Source organism: Henckelia pumila, chromosome 2 (assembly GCF_033568475.1).
Source record: "Henckelia pumila isolate YLH828 chromosome 2, ASM3356847v2, whole genome shotgun sequence".
NCBI classification, from domain to species: Eukaryota; Viridiplantae; Streptophyta; class Magnoliopsida; order Lamiales; family Gesneriaceae; genus Henckelia; species Henckelia pumila.
In genome coordinates this window covers 67,924,618-67,947,995 of record NC_133121.1, presented here as the reverse complement: position 1 = coordinate 67,947,995, position 23,378 = coordinate 67,924,618, and the positions used below count along the sequence as shown (strand labels likewise).

Sequence of the window (23,378 nt, the reverse complement as noted above, 5' to 3'; positions counted from 1 at the left end):
GCAAGGTTTCCATAAGCGTCGTTGTAGCATCCATTTGAACAGTTTCAGTACTAGCTTGATCATTCGGTGGAGTAACTGGCGGTGGGTTTCTATTAATAACTCGACGAGGACCCATCTGATAATCAAAGGTTAGGACACAAGATATCTCAATCGCTACAATGCGGTGCCCTTTCAACCTCTCTGAATATCGGATATCAGTCGATAACAAAAACAGTTATATCTCAAGTAGTCCATGCTTTATAAATTAAATCACATAATCATGTAATTCAAATAATTCTCAAATAATAAAGCATGCTCTCATGGAATTAAATAAACAGTTAAATAAATCAATCACATGCGAGGAGCAAATACATGCGGACTCGAACTACCCCGCTCACTCTAGTTCAACCAAAAATATTATGCTCTGATACCACTTAATGTGAGACATCGGTTCTAAACATCTAATCTCAGATTAAACAATAATTAAACATACTAGATCCAAGACTAAAAGACAAAAGAATTTTTTTTTTAAAAGGCCCTCGCTCGATCGGTAAGATTCAACCGATCGAGCGAGCAACAATGTGCAAACCTTCTGCCCGGCTGAAACACCAACACCGCTCGATCGGTAAAAATCAACCGATCGAGCGGGCACCCTGAATCAAAAACAAAAACATGGTAACAAGTCACTCGCTCGATCGGTCAAATCTCACCGATCGATAGGTGACAGTACATATGCAAAAATACAGTAGAAGACTTGATAAAACTCAATCCAAAACATTGAAATCGTAATCATGCATTACAATCGCAATCTCTCCAAATAATACATGAAGTTCTAGAGTTGATCAACTGCTCAAAAGGATAGAACATGCAACGACAACATTCAACCATAAAGCTCGCATATTCGATACAACATAAACAACAAAGTTCGAGATCTAAACATGTTCCAACATAAAAAAGATAGACATGTTGACACGACTTCTAAACTGAGTCTCACTTCTATCTCTCACTCTTGATTCTAATCAGGTCTTCGCTGACTTAATTCTGCCCCTCCTATTTCCAAGTACACATACAAAACAAAGCAACACCCGGATAACTCCGGTGAGAACGATATTCCCAGTAAAAGCAACATAACAAGTAATACAAGTAACATATCACAACATGCTTTCAAGAAAACATAATCAAATCAAAACGAATTATATGCATGACTTTAAAATAGGGATATCAATTCTGATAAAAAAAGGATTGCTGCTCTGCTTTTGGGATCCCGAGGATGAGATCACGTAACAACTCACCGAATCTTCCAATTGAGGTGGTGTCACGTATCCCAATCCCCTAGACTTTGGTGCAACTATGAGGAGTATGCTGACACTAGATGAACTTCTAAAACTCAGGCCATTCGCAACATAGCCCCCAAAACGTCTAAATAAAAAGGGTCATTCTGCTCGCTGAAATAAAAGGTTTGGCTCAAGATGAATGCATAAGTAAAACATAAAACATTAAGCCATATAACAAATGCTCAATCAATAACAAAAAACAAGTTCCACATGCTAGAACAAGTATTGATGCAAGTATGTGATTTAAGGGAAAACTCAAGAACAAACTGTCTCGAGTATGCTATCCCGCTAAACGATGACTGCTTGTACCTTTCAAAGCAAGTAGCTCCAACTCTGGATACGCTACAAAATAGGTTATATCAAAATCTATACTACCTAAACAAGAACAAGGCTCAAGGTAAACTCTTTATCGCTTTACGTCCAACTCTTCGACGATCGAATGCTGCTAACACAGGGTTCGAAAAACTCCAAATGATCTTTACGGAGGCAAAAAAGATCAACAACGACGATCAAAACTCAATAGCCAAAGTTCTATAACTCAAAAACGGTTCAAAATCTCAAAAACTCAAACCGGCGGCATAACGGCTGTAAACTGATCAAACCGAAAACACAGACAGCAGTACAATATCGATATCAACTCATATCAATGCTAAGACAACAATAAAGGCTCAAATCCAACAAATCTCAAACTCCATTTTCGAAAATAGGCTTCCAAAAATCATAACAAATTCGAACGACGCTTTAATTCAAAACCGACTGAGAATAAACGATCAGAACTCTGCCAAACACAACATAACCGAAACTCAATCTATTCCAACAACATCCGAAAATCAAAGTTTAGCTGATCGAATAAAAACTTACGATATAACGAAGCTCTCGCTGCCGTGATCGCTAAAACGCCTTCAGAAATAATTTCCAACGGACGGATCGAGCTCGGACTGAAATCTGAAAGCTTGAATCTCAAATGGGGTGTCTACAATGGTGGAGGCGTGCTTGGGGGAAGGAGATGAAGGGAATAGACCAAGTCAAGGGAATAGACCAAGTCAACCAAGTGTAGATAATATATAAAATCCAATATTTGCGTTTTAGTCTCTGAAATTTCCAAAATTTTCAAAATAGACCCTGATCAAAATCAAATCGGCCCTCGACTTCTGGAAACTCTGATTATCTCAAATAAGCTCAATTAAGATAAAATCGGGGCGTTACAAGAATCATTTTTGAAAGATAGTTCTGCTACTGTTAGTTTAGGTAGTTGATCGTTTTGATTGTTCTGAAACCGATTTTCAACTTTTTAAACTCAAATGAGAACCTCTTAATCATGTTTAGGTAGTTTATTAACTTAATTAGAAATCGGGCTTCTACAGAAAAATATTAAAATAAATCTTTCACAACATGAAAAGATATGAAGGAATAATTATTCATTTCACTTCCGCTACTATTAGTTTATTATATTACAATTTAGAGGCCACAATTAATCTCCATATTTCTTTTTAGAGTAAATTTTTTTTGAGTTAACATCACAGATTTATAAACGTGAAACAGAACCTGATTCATATTTGTAGTGAAAAGTAATGTTTTGACACAAAAAATAATATTTTTTCATGAGTACAATCAAGTCGAAGATCTATCTCACAAAATTGACCCGCGAGTAGAACTGTCAATTAGGATTGAGCTCGTCAAATTGGCCCGCCTCTCCACACAATTTCAACCTTTTTAAAGATGTTGGAAAACTGGCGAGTTCCCAGACCAATTACGATTGATACCCGGTGCAGCGGAAGTTTAAAAATTTTTCATGGAACGTTTCCATGGTATGGGTATCAACCGTTCATCGATTGAATTACGTGTGTGTGTAAAATTTAAATAACAATTAAATAAATTTTACCTCAAATCTCGCAACGAGATTAATGGACACCAACAGAACAATTCTGCTCTTGTTGTCTCTCCCTGGAACCGATGAACGCCTTCAATCAGGTCCACGAACAGAGGTTTAATCCCTCTGATAGATTGCACTAGAAAATCTATCAGAAGTTTTCTGCGAAGAGAATAAACGAATCTGATTCGTTATTCCTTACTGCGATTCAAAATCACAGACCGGAATTTCTCTGTGACAGAGCAAGGGGGCGGCCGAAAACGTTTTTGAGAGGGGCTAGGGTTTCGAAAATCCTGTCTCAAAAATTATGAGCTGTTGTGTGTAATTTCTGTACTGAAATAACTTATTTATAATGCAGGCCACTAACACCTTAGGGCCCATTAGTCATAAGCTGGGGCCCGACAAGCAAAGCCCGCTCGTTCAGAAATTAATATAAAATTCATCGTGACTCCGATTGATGAAACGATTTCACCAATGTGCACAGAAACCATTTCTGCACGTTTTAAAGTCAAAATAAATTTTCCTGAATCCGAATTCAGTGGTTTCCAAAAATGTCCATCCCTATGTCATTTTAGGAAATCCTACTCCCTTACTCTTATTTAAGAAGTCCAACTCCTTAGTTCATTAAATTTAACTCTTTAAATTTAACTATCTCAACGGGGATTAAAACTCCATTACACTGTGTGACCCTCAATGGTTCAGGGATACAGCTAGCCGTGGGCTCACAACTCCTTGTGACTCGGAACAACACTTTCCGACTTGCCCAACGAATCATGGTAAAGCGCCTAGCAACATCGCCCCATGATTCCCTAGGTATCACTGATAGTGCCTACAAGAACCAGTAGATTTTGGTTAACGTACAGTACGGTCCCTTCATCCATATATCCCGATCGAATCAACAACCATTGGTATATCGAGAGTCGCTCAAGATTCGATAACTATGCAATACATCTTGAAGATCAAATTAGTGACATCGCATGTGCTACTAAGAAACCATTTCTTAAATCACATCAAGTACTCTGGCCAGAGATTTGTCACACTAATATCTCCTCAGATCGCATAGGATATCCACACTCGCAAGTATGTGGTGAATCCTTGACAACAATGCATTGACTCCTATATGTGTCGTAACTGTACCCAATCTCGACACCTGATGACCCCCTCAGAGTCGGTAAACGAGTCAAAGCACAGTACTAGCATATAGAGTCTCCATGATGTTTCAAGTCGTAAGGACTAATGGTGTACAACCAAAACCGCGGACTTTATCCACTCGATAAGTGATAACCACTTGGAAAGTCCGGATAGGGTAGTTCGACTATTCATCCTATGAATATCCATTTGCATGCTTCGAACATCTCCATGTTCCCTACCAATGAAACGTGGTACTCCGCATCGCAAATGCTAGTCTCAAACTCGAGCGATCCTTATCCTTATTATCGGACGGCTCAATCGACTAGGAACGGTTTTAGAATATACAGTGACTATAAGATGTATTTCATGATAGACATCTCCATGTTCTACCACATCTTACATACACTATAGTATATTCAAGGTCTTTATCAAAACAACAATAGTATATCACAATATAACAATATGAAGTAATATAAAGTCATTGCCATAAAAGTGTAAATAATATTAAACAAAAGATTGTTTATACAAAGAGTCAACAAAGCCCATAGCCACACAGTTGGCTCACTGGGCACCCACTCTTACAATCTCCCACTTGCCCTATAGCCAACTAGTCATACTACGTAGACCCATTGCTTCGCGATGTTTGTCAAACAATGGTCCTGGCAAAGGCTTAGTAAGTGGATCAGCGATATTGTCTGCAGAGGCCACTCGTTCGACACTGATGTCTCCTCTTTCCACAATCTCCCGGATTATGTGGTATTTCCTCAGTACGTGTTTGGATCTTTGATGAGACCTTGGTTCCTTTGCTTGAGCAACGGCACCCGTGTTGTCGCAGTACACCGGGACTGGACCAACAAATTCAGGAATGACGCCCAACTCTTGGACGAAATTCCTCATCCAAACGGCCTCTTTAGCAGCAGCTGATGCTGCAATGTATTCAGCCTCAGTGGTGGAATCCGCTGTGGTGTCCTGCTTGGAACTCTTCCAAGAGACAGCACCGCCATTGAGCATGAACACAAATCCAGAGGTTGACTTCGAGTCATCCACATCACTTTGGAAGCTAGAGTCGGTATAGCCTTCCAGTTTGAGTTCTCGTCCTCCATAAACCATGAACATATTCTTAGTCCTTCGCAAGTACTTAAGAATGTCCTTCACGGCTTTCCAATGCATCTGACCAGGATTATACTGATATCTGCTCGTGACACTCAGAGCAAATGCTACATCCGGTCTGGTAGATATCATCCCATACATGATACTACCTATAGCTGACGCATATGGTACATGTGTCATATTCTCTATCTCTGCATCAGTCTTGGGACACATAGACTTGGATAGAGAAACTCCATGACACATGGGTAGATGTCCTCTCTTGGACCCATCCATTGAAAACCGTTTCAATATGGTATCGATGTAGGTTGATTGAGTGAGTCCTATCATTCTCTTAGATCTATCCCTATAGATCTGTATCCCAAGAATGTAGGATGCCTCACCCAAATCCTTCATCGAAAATCTACCTGATAACCATATCTTTGTTGACTGCAACATCCCTACATCATTCCCAATGAGTAGGATGTCATCAACATAAAGTACTAAGAATGTCACCGCATCCTTAACTACTTTTTTGTACACGCAAGGTTCCTCCGGGTTCTTGATGAAACCAAAGTCTTTAATTGTTTCATCAAATTTCTGGTTCCAACTTCTTGATGCTTGTTTTAGACCATAAATTGATCTCTGAAGCTTGCATACCTTATGCTCGCTTCCCATGGATGTGTACCCCTCAGGCTGCTTCATATAGATTTCTTCCTTAATGTCTCCATTAAGAAAAGCAGTCTTCACATCCATTTGCCATATCTCATAGTCATACCATGCAGCTATGGCAATAAGGATTCTTATGGACTTGAACATTGCAACTGGTGAAAAGGTTTCGTCATAGTCAACTCCTTGCCTTTGAGTATAACCTTTAGCCACCAATCGCGCCTTGTAGGTCAATACCTTACCATCAGGCCCAAGCTTTCTTTTGTAGATCCATTTACACCCTATTGGAACAATTCCATCGGGAGGATCCACTAAAGACCAGACTTGGTTAGTATGCATCGAATCCAATTCTGACTGCATAGCTTCAAGCCATAAATTCGAATCCGCATCAGAAATTGCTTCCTTGAAGCTTCTTGGATCACATCCAATGTCGGGTTCATCTTGACCCTCTTCAAGAAGAAGACCATATCGAACTGGAGGTCTAGAAGTCCTCTCGGATCTTCTAGGTGCAGGCGTGTCCAGCAATGGTTCCTGAGGTGTGGGATCGTTATTTTGTATTTCGGGTTCTTCTCGAACTTCTTCGAGTTCCATCATCTCGCCTTTCTTATCCAATAAGAATTCCTTCTCCAAGAAGGTGGCATTCCTAGAAACAAACACCTTTGTTTCAGCAGGATAATAGAAATAATATCCGATTGAATTCTTCGGATACCCTACAAAATAACACAAGCTGGATCGACTATCCAACTTATCTCCCACTGTCCGCTTCACGTAAGCAGGACATCCCCAAATCCTCAAGTATGAATACTTAGGAGCTTTGCCATTCCATAACTCGTATGGTGTTTTGTCCACTGCTTTAGTGTGGACGTTATTCAACAACAATACCGCCGTTTCAAGCGCATAGCCCCAAAACGAAGGTGGAAGCTCAGTGAAGCTCATCATGGATCGAACCATGTCCAACAAAGTTCGATTACGACGCTCCGATACACCATTAAGCTGTGGTGTCATAGGAGGAGTCCACTGAGAGAGAATCCCATTCTCTTTTAGATAGTCCAAAAACTCGGTACTCAAGTATTCTCCACCTCGATCCGATCGAAGTGCTTTAATACTTTTACCTAGCTTGTTTTCTACTTCAGCCTTGAATTCTTTGAACTTTTCAAATGCTTCAGACTTATATTTCATTAAATATAAATACCCATACCTAGAATAATCATCAGTAAAGGTAATGAAGTAGGTGTGGCCATGTTGAGTCCCTACTCTAAATGGACCACAAACATCTGTATGGATCAAATCCAACAGATTTTGACTACGTTCAGGCTTCCCCTTAAAAGGAGATTTAGTCATTTTCCCTTTTAGGCAGGATTCACAAGTAGGTAGAGAGTTAATATCAGACATATCAAACATGCCCTCTCCCACTAGCTTGTTCATCCTCCTTGAGGAAATATGACCTAGTCTAGCGTGCCAAAGGTTTGCCGGGTTTTGACTATCGATTTTCCTTTTGTTTGTTGTCGCCGGTTTGTCAATACAATTTACTGGAACGTCTTTTAGTTTTAAATTGTATAGATCGTTTTCAAGTTGTCCATTTCCAATTAAACATTCATTCTTGTAAATATTGCAAATCCCATTCACAAAATTACAAGAATAACCATCTCTATCAAGCATAGAAATAGAAATAATGTTTTTAATTAAATCTGGCACAAATAAAACATCTCTCAACAATAATTTAAAACCATTCTGCAAAATCAAACAAACATCTCCAATGGCCGTAGCTTCAACTCTGGAACCATTCCCGAGCCTCAGCTGGGTCTCACCCATTCTAAGCCTGCGACTTCTTGTCATCACCTGCAAATCATTGCAAATGTGAGATCCACATCCGGTATCCAATACCCAAGAAGTTGTATTAAGTGACATGTTTATTTCGATATAGAACATACCCTTTGCAGTTCCCAACTGCTCAAGATACTCCTTGCAGTTGCGCTTCCAATGACCCGGCTTCTTGCAGTAATGGCAAACATCCTTGGATTTTCCATTGTTTGAAGCCTTTGTCTTTTGCTTCTTCTCGGGTTCCACTTTCTTGGGTGGGGCAGAACGTTTCTTGCCCTTCATACTTGGCCCCTTCTTTGCAGAAGATGAGGAGCCCACCAAGAAAGCTGGCTTATCCTTCTTAAGTGTGGATTCATATGTAACGAGCATATTGACCATCTCTTCAAGGGTGGCCTCTATCTTGTTCATATTAAAATTTATCACGAATCCATCAAATGAGGAAGGAAGAGATAGAAGCAACAAGTCCACATTGAGTTCATGCTCCAACACCAAATCAAGGGTCGCTAACTTCTGTATGAGCCAAATCACTCGTACCCCATGATCACGGACCGAAGTCCCTTCACGCATGTGGCACGTCATCAACTCCTTAACAGTAGAGAACCTTTCAGCCCTCGACTGAGCCCCAAAAAGTTCCTTGAGTTGCGCGTGAATGTCAGCAGCATTCACCGTGTCCTCAAATCGCCTCTGGAGTTCATCAGACATCGAGGCTTGCATATAGCATTTGGTCTTGATGTCATGGTCCCACCATGCATCAAGCTTGGCCAATTCCTCCGGACTAACATCAGCTGGTGCTTCCTTCGGAGGTGCTTTCTCTAACACGTAGAGCATTTTCTCCGAAGTTAAGACAATCTTCAACTTCCGGAACCATTCCGTATAGTTGGCGCCAGTCAGCTTGTTTTGTTCGAGGATCGAGAATAAAGGATTTCGCGAATTCATTGTATGAAATACTGAAAAGGAAAACAGACATATATCAATGATTGTTTAACAATTTACTAAGACATAAAATAGGCGAATTTAATTTTATGAATCTCACTCCCACTATTTTAACGATTTCACCACCCTCTAGTGAAAACGGGAAACTTTTTCCTTAGTGAGAACATGGAGTCCAATTGACAAACTTATGGTCCCGAATAATATCAGCCAACCATAATTCTCAAAAGGTAGAGCCCAATTGCTTCCAAAGCAACCCCCATGTATTTACCTCATGTCCAATAAGGGCCCAATAATATGACGCCGTTTAAAGTGACATGTCAAGATGACCCATCAATATTAAGTTGTGATGGACGGTCGCCATGTGGATCCCCCAATAATATGAGCCGATCCCATGGGAGTTCCACCCAACTTACAACATTTGTCGATCCAATGTACAGCTTTCCGACGGACGGGCCCCCCCAATAATATGAGCCGGACCGTATCCGCGGGTAGCATCACATACATTGACCGTTGATGGAAGGTAGGAACATTTAAACAATATTTAAATTCCTTTATTTATCTTGATATAAATTTTAAATCATATTTAAAATGAGGGATTTTATTTATAAAAATATTTGTCTCATCATATTTAATTTATTGCATGCATTGCCGGATTTACGCAATTTATGTCTAAACATGCATATAATCATAATATCACATATTATATAGGATGATCGATTCCATTTCTAATTGACCCGTGGTTGCCAATCACGGGTCTTAGTCCAATCCTAGGTAATATGCAGTATGCAAATGCAATCCTATTACATATGCTTCCAATTTACATTTCTTCAGTTCTTCATTGTCTGCTGGGCCCACCATCTTCAAATCTTGATCTCCCACTAAATCTAATGTATTTACAATAAATAACAATGACAAGTAGGGGATACATTTTTAGGGGGTGGGAACGGGCTATAAACCAAGCCCACTTTTATTACATATGACATTCATATCGGGCCATAAACCAGGCCCATTAATAAAACCAACAACAATAAAGACAAAATGTAAATTCCTAACATACACCTACAAAATTGGTCATCGCAATCGATCATCCTTATCCAATAACATTTAATTCAAAATTAATTTATTGGATAACATGCTGTGGCAATTCAAATTTAAACAAGATAAAATCATATTTTATATATAAAATCACATTTCACATATAAAATCATATTTTATCTCCATATCAAATAAAATCATATTTTATCTATAAAATCCAATTTTACAAATAAAATCATATTTTACTTAATATATCATAAGATCATATCTTATCATCAATTGTACCAAAATAATTGATTTCAAAATTCAATTTACGGATAAAATATTAAAATTTTCCAAAAATTCAAATTTATCCAAAATCAATTTTAAAATTTACGGACTCGAACAATTCGATCCGAAATCTCGTGAACCAATCAAAAACAATTTTTGACCGGACCAAAAATAAAATTTTAACATATTAAAATTAATTTTTAATAAAATATTAATTTTTCCCGCGCTGCCCTGGCGGCGCCTGGCGCCGCCGTTGGGCGGCGCTGTGCGCCGCCCTGGGCGGCGCCGAGCGCTGCCCTGCGCAGCGCCCAGCGCTGCGCTGGGCAGCGCACAGCGCTGCCCTGGGCAGCGCCGTGCGCCGCCCTGGGCGGCGACGGTCGCCGCCCTGGGCGACGGTCGCCGCCCTGGGCGGCGCCGTGCGCCCCCTTTGGGCGGCGCCGTGCGCCGCCCCTGGGGGCAGCGACCATCGCTGCCCCCTCCGGGCAGCGATCCAATCGCTGCCCGGGTTTCGCCCCCGGAAAAAAAAATTTTTTTTTATTAAAAATATTTATTTTGTTTCAAAAACCGAGACTCAAAAATTTTGTACAATTGATTAATTCAATCGATTGATCTGAGCAACCTGGCTCTGATACCACTGTTGGAAAACTGGCGAGTTCCCAGACCAATTACGATTGATACCCGGTGCAGCGGAAGTTTAAAAATTTTTCATGGAACGTTTCCATGGTATGGGTATCAACCGTTCATCGATTGAATTACGTGTGTGTGTAAAATTTAAATAACAATTAAATAAATTTTACCTCAAATCTCGCAACGAGATTAATGGACACCAACAGAACAATTCTGCTCTTGTTGTCTCTCCCTGGAACCGATGAACGCCTTCAATCAGGTCCACGAACAGAGGTTTAATCCCTCTGATAGATTGCACTAGAAAATCTATCAGAAGTTTTCTGCGAAGAGAATAAACGAATCTGATTCGTTATTCCTTACTGCGATTCAAAATCACAGACCGGAATTTCTCTATGACAGAGCAAGGGGGCGGCCGAAAACGTTTTTGAGAGGGGCTAGGGTTTCGAAAATCCTGTCTCAAAAATTATGAGCTGTTGTGTGTAATTTCTGTACTGAAATAACTTATTTATAATGCAGGCCACTAACACCTTAGGGCCCATTAGTCATAAGCTGGGGCCCGACAAGCAAAGCCCGCTCGTTCAGAAATTAATATAAAATTCATCGTGACTCCGATTGATGAAACGATTTCACCAATGTGCACAGAAACCATTTCTGCACGTTTTAAAGTCAAAATAAATTTTCCTGAATCCGAATTCAGTGGTTTCCAAAAATGTCCATCCCTATGTCATTTTAGGAAATCCTACTCCCTTACTCTTATTTAAGAAGTCCAACTCCTTAGTTCATTAAATTTAACTCTTTAAATTTAACTATCTCAACGGGGATTAAAACTCCATTACACTGTGTGACCCTCAATGGTTCAGGGATACAGCTAGCCGTGGGCTCACAACTCCTTGTGACTCGGAACAACACTTTCCGACTTGCCCAACGAATCATGGTAAAGCGCCTAGCAACATCGCCCCATGATTCCCTAGGTATCACTGATAGTGCCTACAAGAACCAGTAGATTTTGGTTAACGTACAGTACGGTCCCTTCATCCATATATCCCGATCGAATCAACAACCATTGGTATATCGAGAGTCGCTCAAGATTCGATAACTATGCAATACATCTTGAAGATCAAATTAGTGACATCGCATGTGCTACTAAGAAACCATTTCTTAAATCACATCAAGTACTCTGGCCAGAGATTTGTCACACTAATATCTCCTCAGATCGCATAGGATATCCACACTCGCAAGTATGTGGTGAATCCTTGACAACAATGCATTGACTCCTATATGTGTCGTAACTGTACCCAATCTCGACACCTGATGACCCCCTCAGAGTCGGTAAACGAGTCAAAGCACAGTACTAGCATATAGAGTCTCCATGATGTTTCAAGTCGTAAGGACTAATGGTGTACAACCAAAACCGCGGACTTTATCCACTCGATAAGTGATAACCACTTGGAAAGTCCGGATAGGGTAGTTCGACTATTCATCCTATGAATATCCATTTGCATGCTTCGAACATCTCCATGTTCCCTACCAATGAAACGTGGTACTCCGCATCGCAAATGCTAGTCTCAAACTCGAGCGATCCTTATCCTTATTATCGGACGGCTCAATCGACTAGGAACGGTTTTAGAATATACAGTGACTATAAGATGTATTTCATGATAGACATCTCCATGTTCTACCACATCTTACATACACTATAGTATATTCAAGGTCTTTATCAAAACAACAATAGTATATCACAATATAACAATATGAAGTAATATAAAGTCATTGCCATAAAAGTGTAAATAATATTAAACAAAAGATTGTTTATACAAAGAGTCAACAAAGCCCATAGCCACACAGTTGGCTCACTGGGCACCCACTCTTACAAAAGACGGGCCTATGCTGATCAACCCCGGGCGGGCTTGGGTTGGTAAGCCGGTCTGGAAGAAAAATAATTTTTGTTTACATTATTGATTTTATGATGATATATGTATTATTTTAATAAAAAGTTGTGAAATTTTTTGTATTAATTATTTTGAATGATATGTATACGAGTGAAAGTAATAATTATAAATTTTATTTATTATGAATTAAAATTTTTAATTAATTATAACGATTTTTTATTTTTCTTTATATACTTTTTTTTTTTGGAGTCGATACGCGGTCCGGCTCGCATAACTTGCAACCCACCTTGGGTTGGGTTCGGTTGGATTGGACTTGGGCCAGCCCACCCTATTAGCCAAATGACGGGTTCCGTCACGCCATGGATTGGTCCGTCTGACAGTTCTAGAGCTATCAAAACGAGGAGACGGGGTGGGCCAACCCACCAAAATCCATCGATTTACGGGGAGGGGGGGACCACCATTTGGGTGAATTTGGAAATTATCAACTCAACTCATCCATTTAGTTGTGTGAGACCGATCGACTTACCAATTTTTAGTTTTATTTGACGGGTTGAGACGAGTTGGCTCGCAACCCACCACTTGACGTCCCGCCCGCCATGTAGGCTGGTTGAAAATTTGTCAACTCAACCCCCTATATATGATCCCAGAAGAGTTTTTGTGTTCTTTTTATTATGATTACTCAGAAAGAAATTATATTTTATATATTATAAAAAAAATTAATAAAATATGTGATAATTAAAACATGAATGAAGCATCTTTTGATTTGAAAAAATAGAAATAATGCATATCTTAATATGAAATAAAAATTGCAATCGATTTAGTTTACAATCGTTGTAATTTCTTTTTATTATATATTTTTGGATATTAACAAATTTAATGTTTTTTTTTTAGTAGTTTTTGGAAATTCGTAGTTTTTGGTAAAATTATCTAGAAAATAAAAGTTAATATTATCAACTTACACAATAAAAAGTAGAGATAAAGTGAACTGATAAAATAATAGTGTGTAAATATAATCTCTTTTCAGAAAATATCTAGGCATAAACTTTTGGTATCCGCAATAACATCAATAATTTTCTTTCTGAGTGTAATAATAATAATAATAATAATAATTTTCTTTTTGAGTTGATATTTTGTGATATGATCTCATAGATCATATTTGTAAAACGGGTTAATCCAACATACAACCACGATAAAACATTATGTTTTTAACATTAAAGTAATTTTTTCATAAGTCGAATCAACTAAAAAATTCATCTCACAAAATTAAACCATCAGATCATTTCATATGAGCTTTATGCTTTTTTTTTTTTTTTTTTTTTTGGGGGGAAATCACCACCGGAAGCAGGGGGTTAGGCAGACCCCTACCAGTATATAAAAACATAAAAGAGCGAGACAAATAAAACCTAAAGGGAGAGGGGGACTAGGCCAAAACCTCCCAAAAAAACCAAGTCCTAAAATTTTGAACATAAACTTTTAACAGAACTTTGAGAACAATTATTGTTAACTATACAGGTTTGGTTATAAATTTAGAAGGAACAAAGGAAATTAAATTTAAATTAATTTGTTTATGTTGGGGTGCAATTAATATCCTTGCTAAGATAACAATCAATATATGATGTTTAAACTGCTATATAATATAAAAAATTTGAGTTATATCACTACAACTCATTATTATCTAATGGAACACACGATGCCAAACAATAAATCAGAGAAATGAAACGCCATGAGAAATAATATCGGAAAAAATATGAAATGACATAATACAGCATCATTTATGTTAGCACTTAATTTATTTCATTCCTTCATTTTGATCATTTTGGAAAAAAATTATGTAAAGACACATTCGGTTTGTGTCCACCAAACACTTGACTGCAACAACAATTATTTCATAATAACGAGCAATCCTTGCCTATATATGTATTTCCATGCGATAAACTAACTCGTAATTACTATAAGAAACCGAAACCAGAATCTCATTTCCATCTCCATGCTTTCCATGACTTGTGTTTTATTAATCGCGCCAAGCGACAAATGCAAGAATAAATTGTAAACTCATGGCCTGAAAAACTAAACCACTTCAAGAGCTCACACGAAGAGCCCTTACCGCGACTGCCTTCCTGTAAAGATAAAGATATCAGAAGCATGTAATTATGGAAGAATGCACCAAATTATAATTTTGTTCTGCACCCAAAAATGTGTGAAATTTTTGTGTCACTCAGGAACTGAGTGCATATCAATTACTGGAATATTTTATGTTACATTCAGGAGAAATGCAAACCATGAAACTTAAGCGAGTGCATCCACAAATTGGATAGCTCATCTTCAAGTAAAGGTTTGACAAGATAATCTGCGGCTCCAAGTCTTAAGCCCTTCACAGTGACAGATACCTGGTCTCTTGTGGTTAAAACTAATGATCAAGCGAAGAGAAAATATTGTTAGTAATTTGCATACTCTACTTCAAAACAGTTATCTAAATCTGAACTGGTTTTTTCTTGTCATACAAACAACATTAATCTTACTAACGACAGGAATATGCTGCAAATCTTTTTTGCGCATTATGTATCTCAGTATGTTTGCATCATTTGCCATTAAGAGATCAACTGCGGCAAGAATAATGTCAGCACGAGGTCCTTGAGAATTCAACGTATCGAATACGTCTATGGCCGACCATACTGCAGCCACTGAAAAAAAAAATGTCCAGATTCTATCAGTTATATCTACCTATGATAATCCAGGTGGTGGAGCGAGCTAATTATCATACAATACATGGAAATACAAAGATGTATGTGAAAATTGAAGGAGAAGGGGGATGCCACTTGCACTACTAGTTCAGTCACTTAAACACAAACTTAATGCCAAGTAAAAGAGTTGAACTATCATTACCTTGATAAGAGCATTTGCAAAGCAGAGCAAGCACTTCTTGACAACTTTCTGCATTGATATCGCATAGTAAAATCTTGATTTTGCTTCGATCAATTTGATCATGTTCACCAAGCATGGGGTTCTTGCCCTTCTCCATATTGTTCACGTAAAACTCATGCAAGAACGTATCGACTTTGTACGATGTTTTAGGCAGGGAAACTGCCCTATAAATCTTATAACATTTTCCCTTACAACTACCCCTCAACCATGTTGCTAAAAATATCTTGATTAGCAGTCTCTTTCCATGCATTTGGGGTTCACCAGACAAAGAGTTTGGCCTGCCAAATTTTAAGGGCAAGCCTAAATGTTAGTTATATTGACTGAATTATGATGAGTGGCAACTTACTGTACTGAAAAAGTGAAATTTGTATAATTATGAATCGAACTTGCCACCCTGAATGTGTCTCAAATTATTTTCATATATAAGCGTCTGTGTTCTTCGCTCGTGAAAAGGTTATTTATACGCAAAATTATGACAAATTAAAGCTAATAATTTACGGGTGTCAAAACTCAACCCAACCCGCCAACCCGACAAGAGTTGACCAGAAAAATATCAGGTTAGGGTTGGGGGTTTTGGGTTTGGGTCGAATCGGGTTGACCCGAAAGCTAACCCGAAAAAATTAATCGGGTTCGGGTCAACCCGGGTTGACCCGAAATGACCCGAAACTTTTAATTATTATAATTTTTATATAAAATTAAGATAGATTTACTATATTTTTACACGTATGTTTGACAAAAAAATTATTGTATATTAATATAATAGATTTTTGTCATTTAATGTTTATTTTGTACAATTTTTATTTTTAAAAATAATTTTTTATTTTTTGTAATAAGTATACTTTAAATTTTCTACAACTAAAAGTTTAAATTTAAATTATATATAAGCTTAGATTTTGTTATTATGTGATTAAATTAAATATTAATATTATTATTATGTGTTTTGAATTTTTATTTAATTATTTTGTTAAAAAATAAAATAAAATAAAATCGGGTTGGTTCGGGTTGATCGGGTTAGGTGGGTTAGCCGGGTTCGGGTTCGGGTTGGGCATTTTCGGGTTGGTTCGGGTTCGGGTTGCCGAATTTTTTAAAATTATTTTTGTCAACCCGACCCATCCGAATTGACACCCCTAGCTAGTATTCAAGTGATTGCTTTCAATTTATTAAAAAGGTCAGTGAAATAAAACTAAAAGAAAACCTGGAGATCATGAAAGCATTGATCTAATATGATGTATTTTAGGATATTAAACACCAACGTGCAATATTTAACCTTGTTTTAACTAATCATCAACCTGACAATTAAAATATCATTTTGATGATGTGTTTAGATGGCAAGATTTGGAAATAAGGAATCTTAGAAGTCCTTTGATGGAATAATTTGAAACCACTTGTCAAAAGTCATAGCTCATACTGAATTATTAAATCCAAAAACAACCTTAATATTTTGTGTAGATATGTCTTATGCTAAATCTTTCGTTGAACAAACCTGTGTAGAGAAATTAAAATGATTAAGACGTAGGTCAAATATGATGTTACTCCAAATATAGTATGATCATGTCTGATTTTACAAAGTAGAGAATACACTAAACCTCAGTTTGACAATTATGGATGATTAAGCTCTTTTAGTAGGTTTATGGTGGTAAGGTCCTTTTTCCTGGTGACCTAACAAATGGGCTGAATAAATTAATAAATAGTTCTTTAATAATTTATCAACAAAATATGGGTCTACCCACGCACAATTGTAATAAAGTAACACGACTTAATGTGTTTTAATTGTGGAATTCAAAAAATAGACAAGATTATGTATTGATACATCCCTGTATTGACCGATGAATTGAAAAAGTATTTGGTCTTCAACATTAAATCATCGTTAAAAATTAACAGCAAAGAGCCAAATTCGGTCTCCAGAATTGAGTAATTTCTTTTGTCCATGTTGTTTGAGACCAAATTCCTCTGGATCCCTATTATTTGATATCTAAACTGTTTCGAAACCTCGTTCAATGATTTTTAGCAATAAATTATATGAGAAAAAGTACATCTAAAATTTCCAAGTCTATGCTCTTTGTTATGACACTCCCTCTAAGGGTTCTTCGTGATTACCAAATTTAAGGGAGGTAAAAGTGACGTGAAATGAAATTAAACAAAATAATATAAAAGCAGAACAAGACAGAAATTGAAGGATACCAAACCTCAAGGAGAAAATGGTTAGGAAAAGGTCAGTACGTCAAAGTCAAGTAACCACTCATTCTCCCAGCTATAATTTATGTTCCATAACATATTCTTAAGTGAAAACGCGCAGTTAGATTCAAATTAGGGACGAACCTAAGAATTGAGTCCTCCTAAGAAACGAATTCGTGTATATTTTGGAGAAAACCACACCACCTCGATCTCGGTTTAATCCATCCTGATGCTTTCACACTTGTTGCAGACGAACCTAACCATTCACTCCACCATACAGTGGAGTTAATGAGTTTAGGAGTAAACTGCAACCTTTTCCTTCAGTTGGGTCCCCACTCCCCACCATTCAAACAACTAACAAAGTTAGAAGCCCTGCACCAAAATATCTTCGGTTCTTCTAAGTGTATTTTCAAAAATATCTTGGCTCTAATTTCTCAGCTCATTTGCAGCAGCAGACAGATGGTTTGGCCTACCAAAATACAAGGGTTGGCCTAAATCAAAGATACCCAGTATGCTTATTCATGATATATCAAGATTTATAAGTTTAAAACTGCATAATTGTTTAAAGATTGCTAATCCAACAGCATTACCTCAAAATCAACACCAATTTGTATAAACAATTGATCTTTATCGAATTACAGCAAAGATTCAACAGGCAACTCAACTTTACCTTTTTTCTTAGTTGCAGGCAATTAAATAAGGGTTTTTCCAAGACTACACCCTATCCTGATTAACATTCACAGATCAGCAGTGGGCCGGAGTTAAGTTCAAGAAGGTTGGTCTTTGAGTCATACCGAAGATGTTGAACTACAGTTAATGTTCACATGGGAATGTTGCCAGATTTTTATTTGCATGAATCCTTCTATTCTTTTTCATCGTCATCTTCCTTTTCTTTTTCAAAGGAACTGCCAAAAAGCGATGGGGTTAAGTAGATAATCCCAAGAGTCAACAGCATAAAATTTACAGGCATATGAGAGGCAGGCTGCATCAAAACCTCTCCAAAACATAATCCCAGATTAAGGTAACGATTTCGAACAAATGGAAGACCAATCAAATCTACTTTTTACACGTTTGAATATCTAGCTGGGGTCCTTTCCCCTAAAATAGGGCTGAACTGTTTGCAAAAGCTTAATTAGCTATGCACCACTGGACTCAACCTACTCATGCTAAATTGTATTGGTTGCAATAAATATTCGCAAGGTTCTTCTTTGTAACATCATTTACGGCATCAGTTAGGTTAAATCTAACTAACTTCAGAACTAAGTGTTAGAAGTGTGCTTACATGTGATTTGGCAGAGATGAGGTTGAATGGTTTAAAATGTTGATAAATGATGACGGAGAACTTGCATGTACGCCTAAACGGCTCCATTTACATTTTTCATTATCACAACTTCAAGTTTTAGCTTCATAGAAACCGTGGAAGTTGTCAAAAACTAAGCAGTTGCACTGTATTTGAGAATTTAATATTCATCCAAGCGCCGTCCAAACTCCTTAAGAGGAAAGGCCATACTTAAATGTTGGAGGCTCAAAGATAAATAATGGTTTAGTTTTTACTAAGTCCCAACATAAAACAGGCCACTTCACAAGTATCATTCCACTTAATTTTTACACATTGAATTTCACTAGCTGTTAAGACAAATCGGGCAGGTAACCAATCACAGACTTTAAGGAATTGGCATCTATAGAGAAATCAGATAGAACCAAACAATTTGATGAAAAAAGAAAAGAAATATAGCTAACTAGTTATCAAGCAGAAACCATTTCAAAAGAAAACAGTCATAGTGAGGAAAGATGGAAAGCAATCAACAGAAAACCAAACTTGAGCCAAGAATCCACATCAATCAACTATGAAACGAGGAAAACAAAGATGAGACGAGTAAAAATTTGAATATCTGAAGCATACCAGGGCTTAACAGAATCCTTATCCAATCATCCACCAAATGTGCACAAAGGCCTTTATCCATGTTGAGAATCCCTGTCATGAAAGTGATAAATACAAGCACAATACATAAAAAGTAACGAGGTACAATTAAAGGGCTCTACAATAACAAAACGCGAATTGCAACAACCTCCGTGTTTACTGGACAAGCCCAAATCTGTGGCAAGACATTCGATCTCGAAAAATATTTCAAATTCCAGAAAGCTGAATAAAACATAAAACCCAAGTTTAAATATAGAATCAAGGTTCTAAAAAGCGTGAAGCGCGTCGAAGCATCAAGTTCAAGCTTCAGGCTTTTCAAGCTTAAGCGAGCTTAGAACGATAGTAAGCGTGAAAAAGCGTTTTCAATTTTTACTATAATTTTAATTATTTTAAGACAAACATTAAATAAAATGTTAGATTAACAATAAATATATGATTTAATAGATAATCCAAGTTCTAAACTATAAATATATATATTTATAAAAATGTATTCATTTTAAAAAATAAATGAAATCTTCTGTTCTAAAAAGCGGTCGCTTAATGGAGCTTAAACGTATTAAAGCTTAAGCGAGATTAAGCGTCGCTTAATGGAGCTTAAACGTATTAAAGTTTAAGCGAGATTAAGCGTCGCTTAAGCGAGTTTTTTAGAACATTGCATAGAATAATACATGGCTTCTCTAAAAGTAAGCCTGTTGATGAATAAATATGAGCACAGAGTCCTTGACTCTTCATTTCTCCATCTTCATAAAGAGGAAAAATGAAGAACTTGAAAAATACCAAAACCAAGCATATTGCGATTCTCACAACTCATATTACTAGTATTAAATTAAAAGCCAAAAAATTATCATCTCAATGTAAATTCATACTAGATTTCGAGTCTTCAGCATAGCACATGGCACTTGCAGGAGTCTTATAATCACGGAATCATTTGCTTCATAGCTACCAAATTGTGCAATAAATAACTGATGATACAAGTTCTCATGATCAGGAAAAACAGTTGTATCAGGTATGCATAATAAGCATCACTGCATTGTTTTCCTTGCTCGGCAGTCACCAAGCTTGGTCCCAGTCAAAAACACGTGGTTTGAGGTACCAACTGATATAAACTCATTAATCATCTGAATGCAACTTCAAGCAGATGGCTTCCTTGCTTTAGTTTCAAACACTATTCGCCTCTTGTACTTGTACTAATCATATTCATTCATGACAAGGGACAGCATCTGCAAAATATGTATGGTAGCCTTGCAATCTGGCTACCTTTGTGATGTCATCAAGAACTTCATAGATCAAACACGCATGCTCGCTAGACTTGTCACCAACCAGAAATTCGTAAATGCTTCCTTCTATCTGAATCCAACTTCTACCAGCGGGCTTCCTTGTTTTAATATTGAGCATCTTTTGCCTGACCCTCACCACATCCTGCCACCTCTCATCAGCTGCAAACACATTGGACAAAAGCACAAGGTATCCAGAAGCTCTATCAGGGTCAAGTTCCTTGGTAAGCCAATCAGAAATATCAGAAGCAAGCTTGACATTTTTGTAAATCCTACATCCGCCAAGAAGGGCACCCCAAACTGCATCATTTGGCTTCATAGGCATAGATTTCACTAGCTCATAAGCTTCTTCTAGTAATCCAGCCCGACTCAACAAATCAACCATGCATCCAAAGTGCCGAATGCTTGGTTCAATTTTCCAGGTCTCGGTCATAGTTTTAAAGTACTGACGTCCCACATCAACATAACCAGAGTGGCTGCAAGCACACAAAACACCCAAGAATGTGATTTCATCAGGTCTAACATCATTATCTTGCATGTTTTCCATCCATTTAAAGACACTAAGAGCTTCATCACCATAGCCCTGTTGAGCAAAACCAGTGATCATACTAGTCCAAGAAACAATAGTCCTATGTTCCATTCCACTGAAAACACGAAAGGCTTCCTCAATGTCGCTACAGCTAGCATACATATGAATCAGAGCATTGTTCAATGAGACAAGCACGGGCTGCTTTCTATGACTTACAAACTCGACAACTAATGAATGTATCCATCTCCCCAAGTTCAGATCCCCCAATTCTGCACATGCTGAAAGCACTGTGACCAAAGTTACCTGATCGAACTCTATATTCAGTCGTCGCATCTCAATAAACAGCAACAATGCTTCCTTACATCTCCCATTTTGTGTGCATCCAGCAATCATAGTGGTCCATGACACCACATTCCTCCATGGCATTACTTCAAAAACTCTCTTTGCCCCTTGAATGTCCCCAGACCGAATGCAACCCAAAAGAAAAGAATTCCAAGTGACCACATTTATCTCACCCATTTCATCAAACAAATGCCGTGCTTTCCGAACTCCTTCCCGTCCTCCTCCATTCTTTACATAAAAGTCAACCAAACTACTCCTAACGAAAACATTCGAGCAAAACCCACTCTTCAAAACCATCCCATGAACCTGTTCCCCTTCTCCCAACAACCCACCTTTGGCGCAACCGTTAATAGCATAATTATATGTATACCCATCCGGCAGCACGAGAGAACCTCCCATCCTATTCAACAACTGAACTGATTTCCGCGAGTCACCGCTGAGCGCATGGCCTTTTATGATCTGGTTCCAAATGGCAGTGCTCGGATTACGCAAGCGGTCGAACACTTGAACGGCATGCGGCAATTTGTTGAATGCCACACACAGAGACAATAGCTTCACAAGAATGAAATTTTTCTGAGTGAATCCATTAATAACTATGTGGGCATGAACTTGAGAGAGCTGTCTCACTGTTTTGCAGCAATTCTGTAACAGGAAGAGGAGATGGGCCTGCAGATACCTTGAATTTGTCCAACGGGAGGCGGAAGCGCTTTGCTCAGCTAGCATGCGTAGTATTATTTTTTCATTTTCTAAGGATCCTTTTGGTAAATGTTGCTATTAATCTATACATGGGCGTTCAGTTGACGTGATAGTATAACTTGATGAATTGATAATTTGATGCATATGGATTGGATAATTAAAATAAGATAGGTAAAATAAATATGTTTGGTATGAATTATTATTAAAATGTGATAATGTAAATGGTGTTTGTTGTCTTTGATAAAATAAGGTATAGATATAATTTATTATGCATTACCAAAAATACCCTTTTCCAACCTTTATCCATAATTGAACCCTCACAACTTTTTGACAACTAGTACTCATCCCACCACACGAGAGAGGCACCGACAGCATTCATCCAAATCTTCAACTTCTTCGTCCATCACAGATCTGCATCACTCGAGAGGTAAATTATGATTTTCCTAGAGCATTTTACTGCAGTACAGAACAAGCATAAATTTTTCAAGAATCTCCCATTTCTGCATTCGGCCTCCGCTGATTTTACTTTTTATCGTGAAACAAAAAAGAAGAAGAAAATTCAGAGGCCCTTCACCGGCGCTAGGCTTGAGGATTGGCGAAACTAATAGGAGACACAAGATTTGTGACCGAAAAAGCTGGTGATGATGATCTCTGTGATGTGAGAGGTGTGAGAACACCTGCTGCTCATCACTCCATGGGTGGAAACCGAATGAATATGGAAATATCCAAAGGCAAAAAAGTAACTTGCCTTCATAATCAATTTTACTGTAGAGATGAGGAATCATAAACCTACACTCTATGAAGGACCTGTTTTTCCAGATGCACAATGCTTTATCCCGGGGCTTCGGGATTTGGGGACAAGTGCAAATTACGAG

General features: G+C 37.9%; 1 protein-coding gene across 17 annotated transcripts; it reads right to left on the bottom strand.

Annotated features, from left to right (window-relative positions):
• Window positions 1–14,397: 14,397 nt before the first annotated feature.
• Window positions 14,398–23,061, bottom strand: LOC140879754 (pentatricopeptide repeat-containing protein At1g09190-like). 17 transcript variants are annotated; one of them, XM_073283632.1, is made up of 10 exons: window positions 20,529–23,061; window positions 19,811–19,884; window positions 19,645–19,716; window positions 18,536–18,646; window positions 18,332–18,467; window positions 17,886–18,232; window positions 15,528–15,844; window positions 15,164–15,325; window positions 14,923–15,051; window positions 14,398–14,761 (listed from the first exon to the last, which is right to left on the bottom strand). In XM_073283632.1, the coding sequence occupies exon 1, from the start codon at window positions 22,528–22,530 to the stop codon at window positions 20,860–20,862; it is 1,671 nt and encodes a 556-aa protein (XP_073139733.1). In that variant the 5' UTR covers window positions 22,531–23,061; the 3' UTR covers window positions 14,398–14,761; window positions 14,923–15,051; window positions 15,164–15,325; window positions 15,528–15,844; window positions 17,886–18,232; window positions 18,332–18,467; window positions 18,536–18,646; window positions 19,645–19,716; window positions 19,811–19,884; window positions 20,529–20,859. The 17 variants fall into 17 exon arrangements, with proteins under 17 accessions (XP_073139733.1, XP_073139735.1, XP_073139732.1 ...); XM_073283634.1 differs by having other exon boundaries at window positions 18,412–18,467; XM_073283631.1 differs by having other exon boundaries at window positions 17,886–18,210; window positions 18,412–18,467.
• Between the last annotated feature and the right edge of the window lie 317 nt (window positions 23,062–23,378).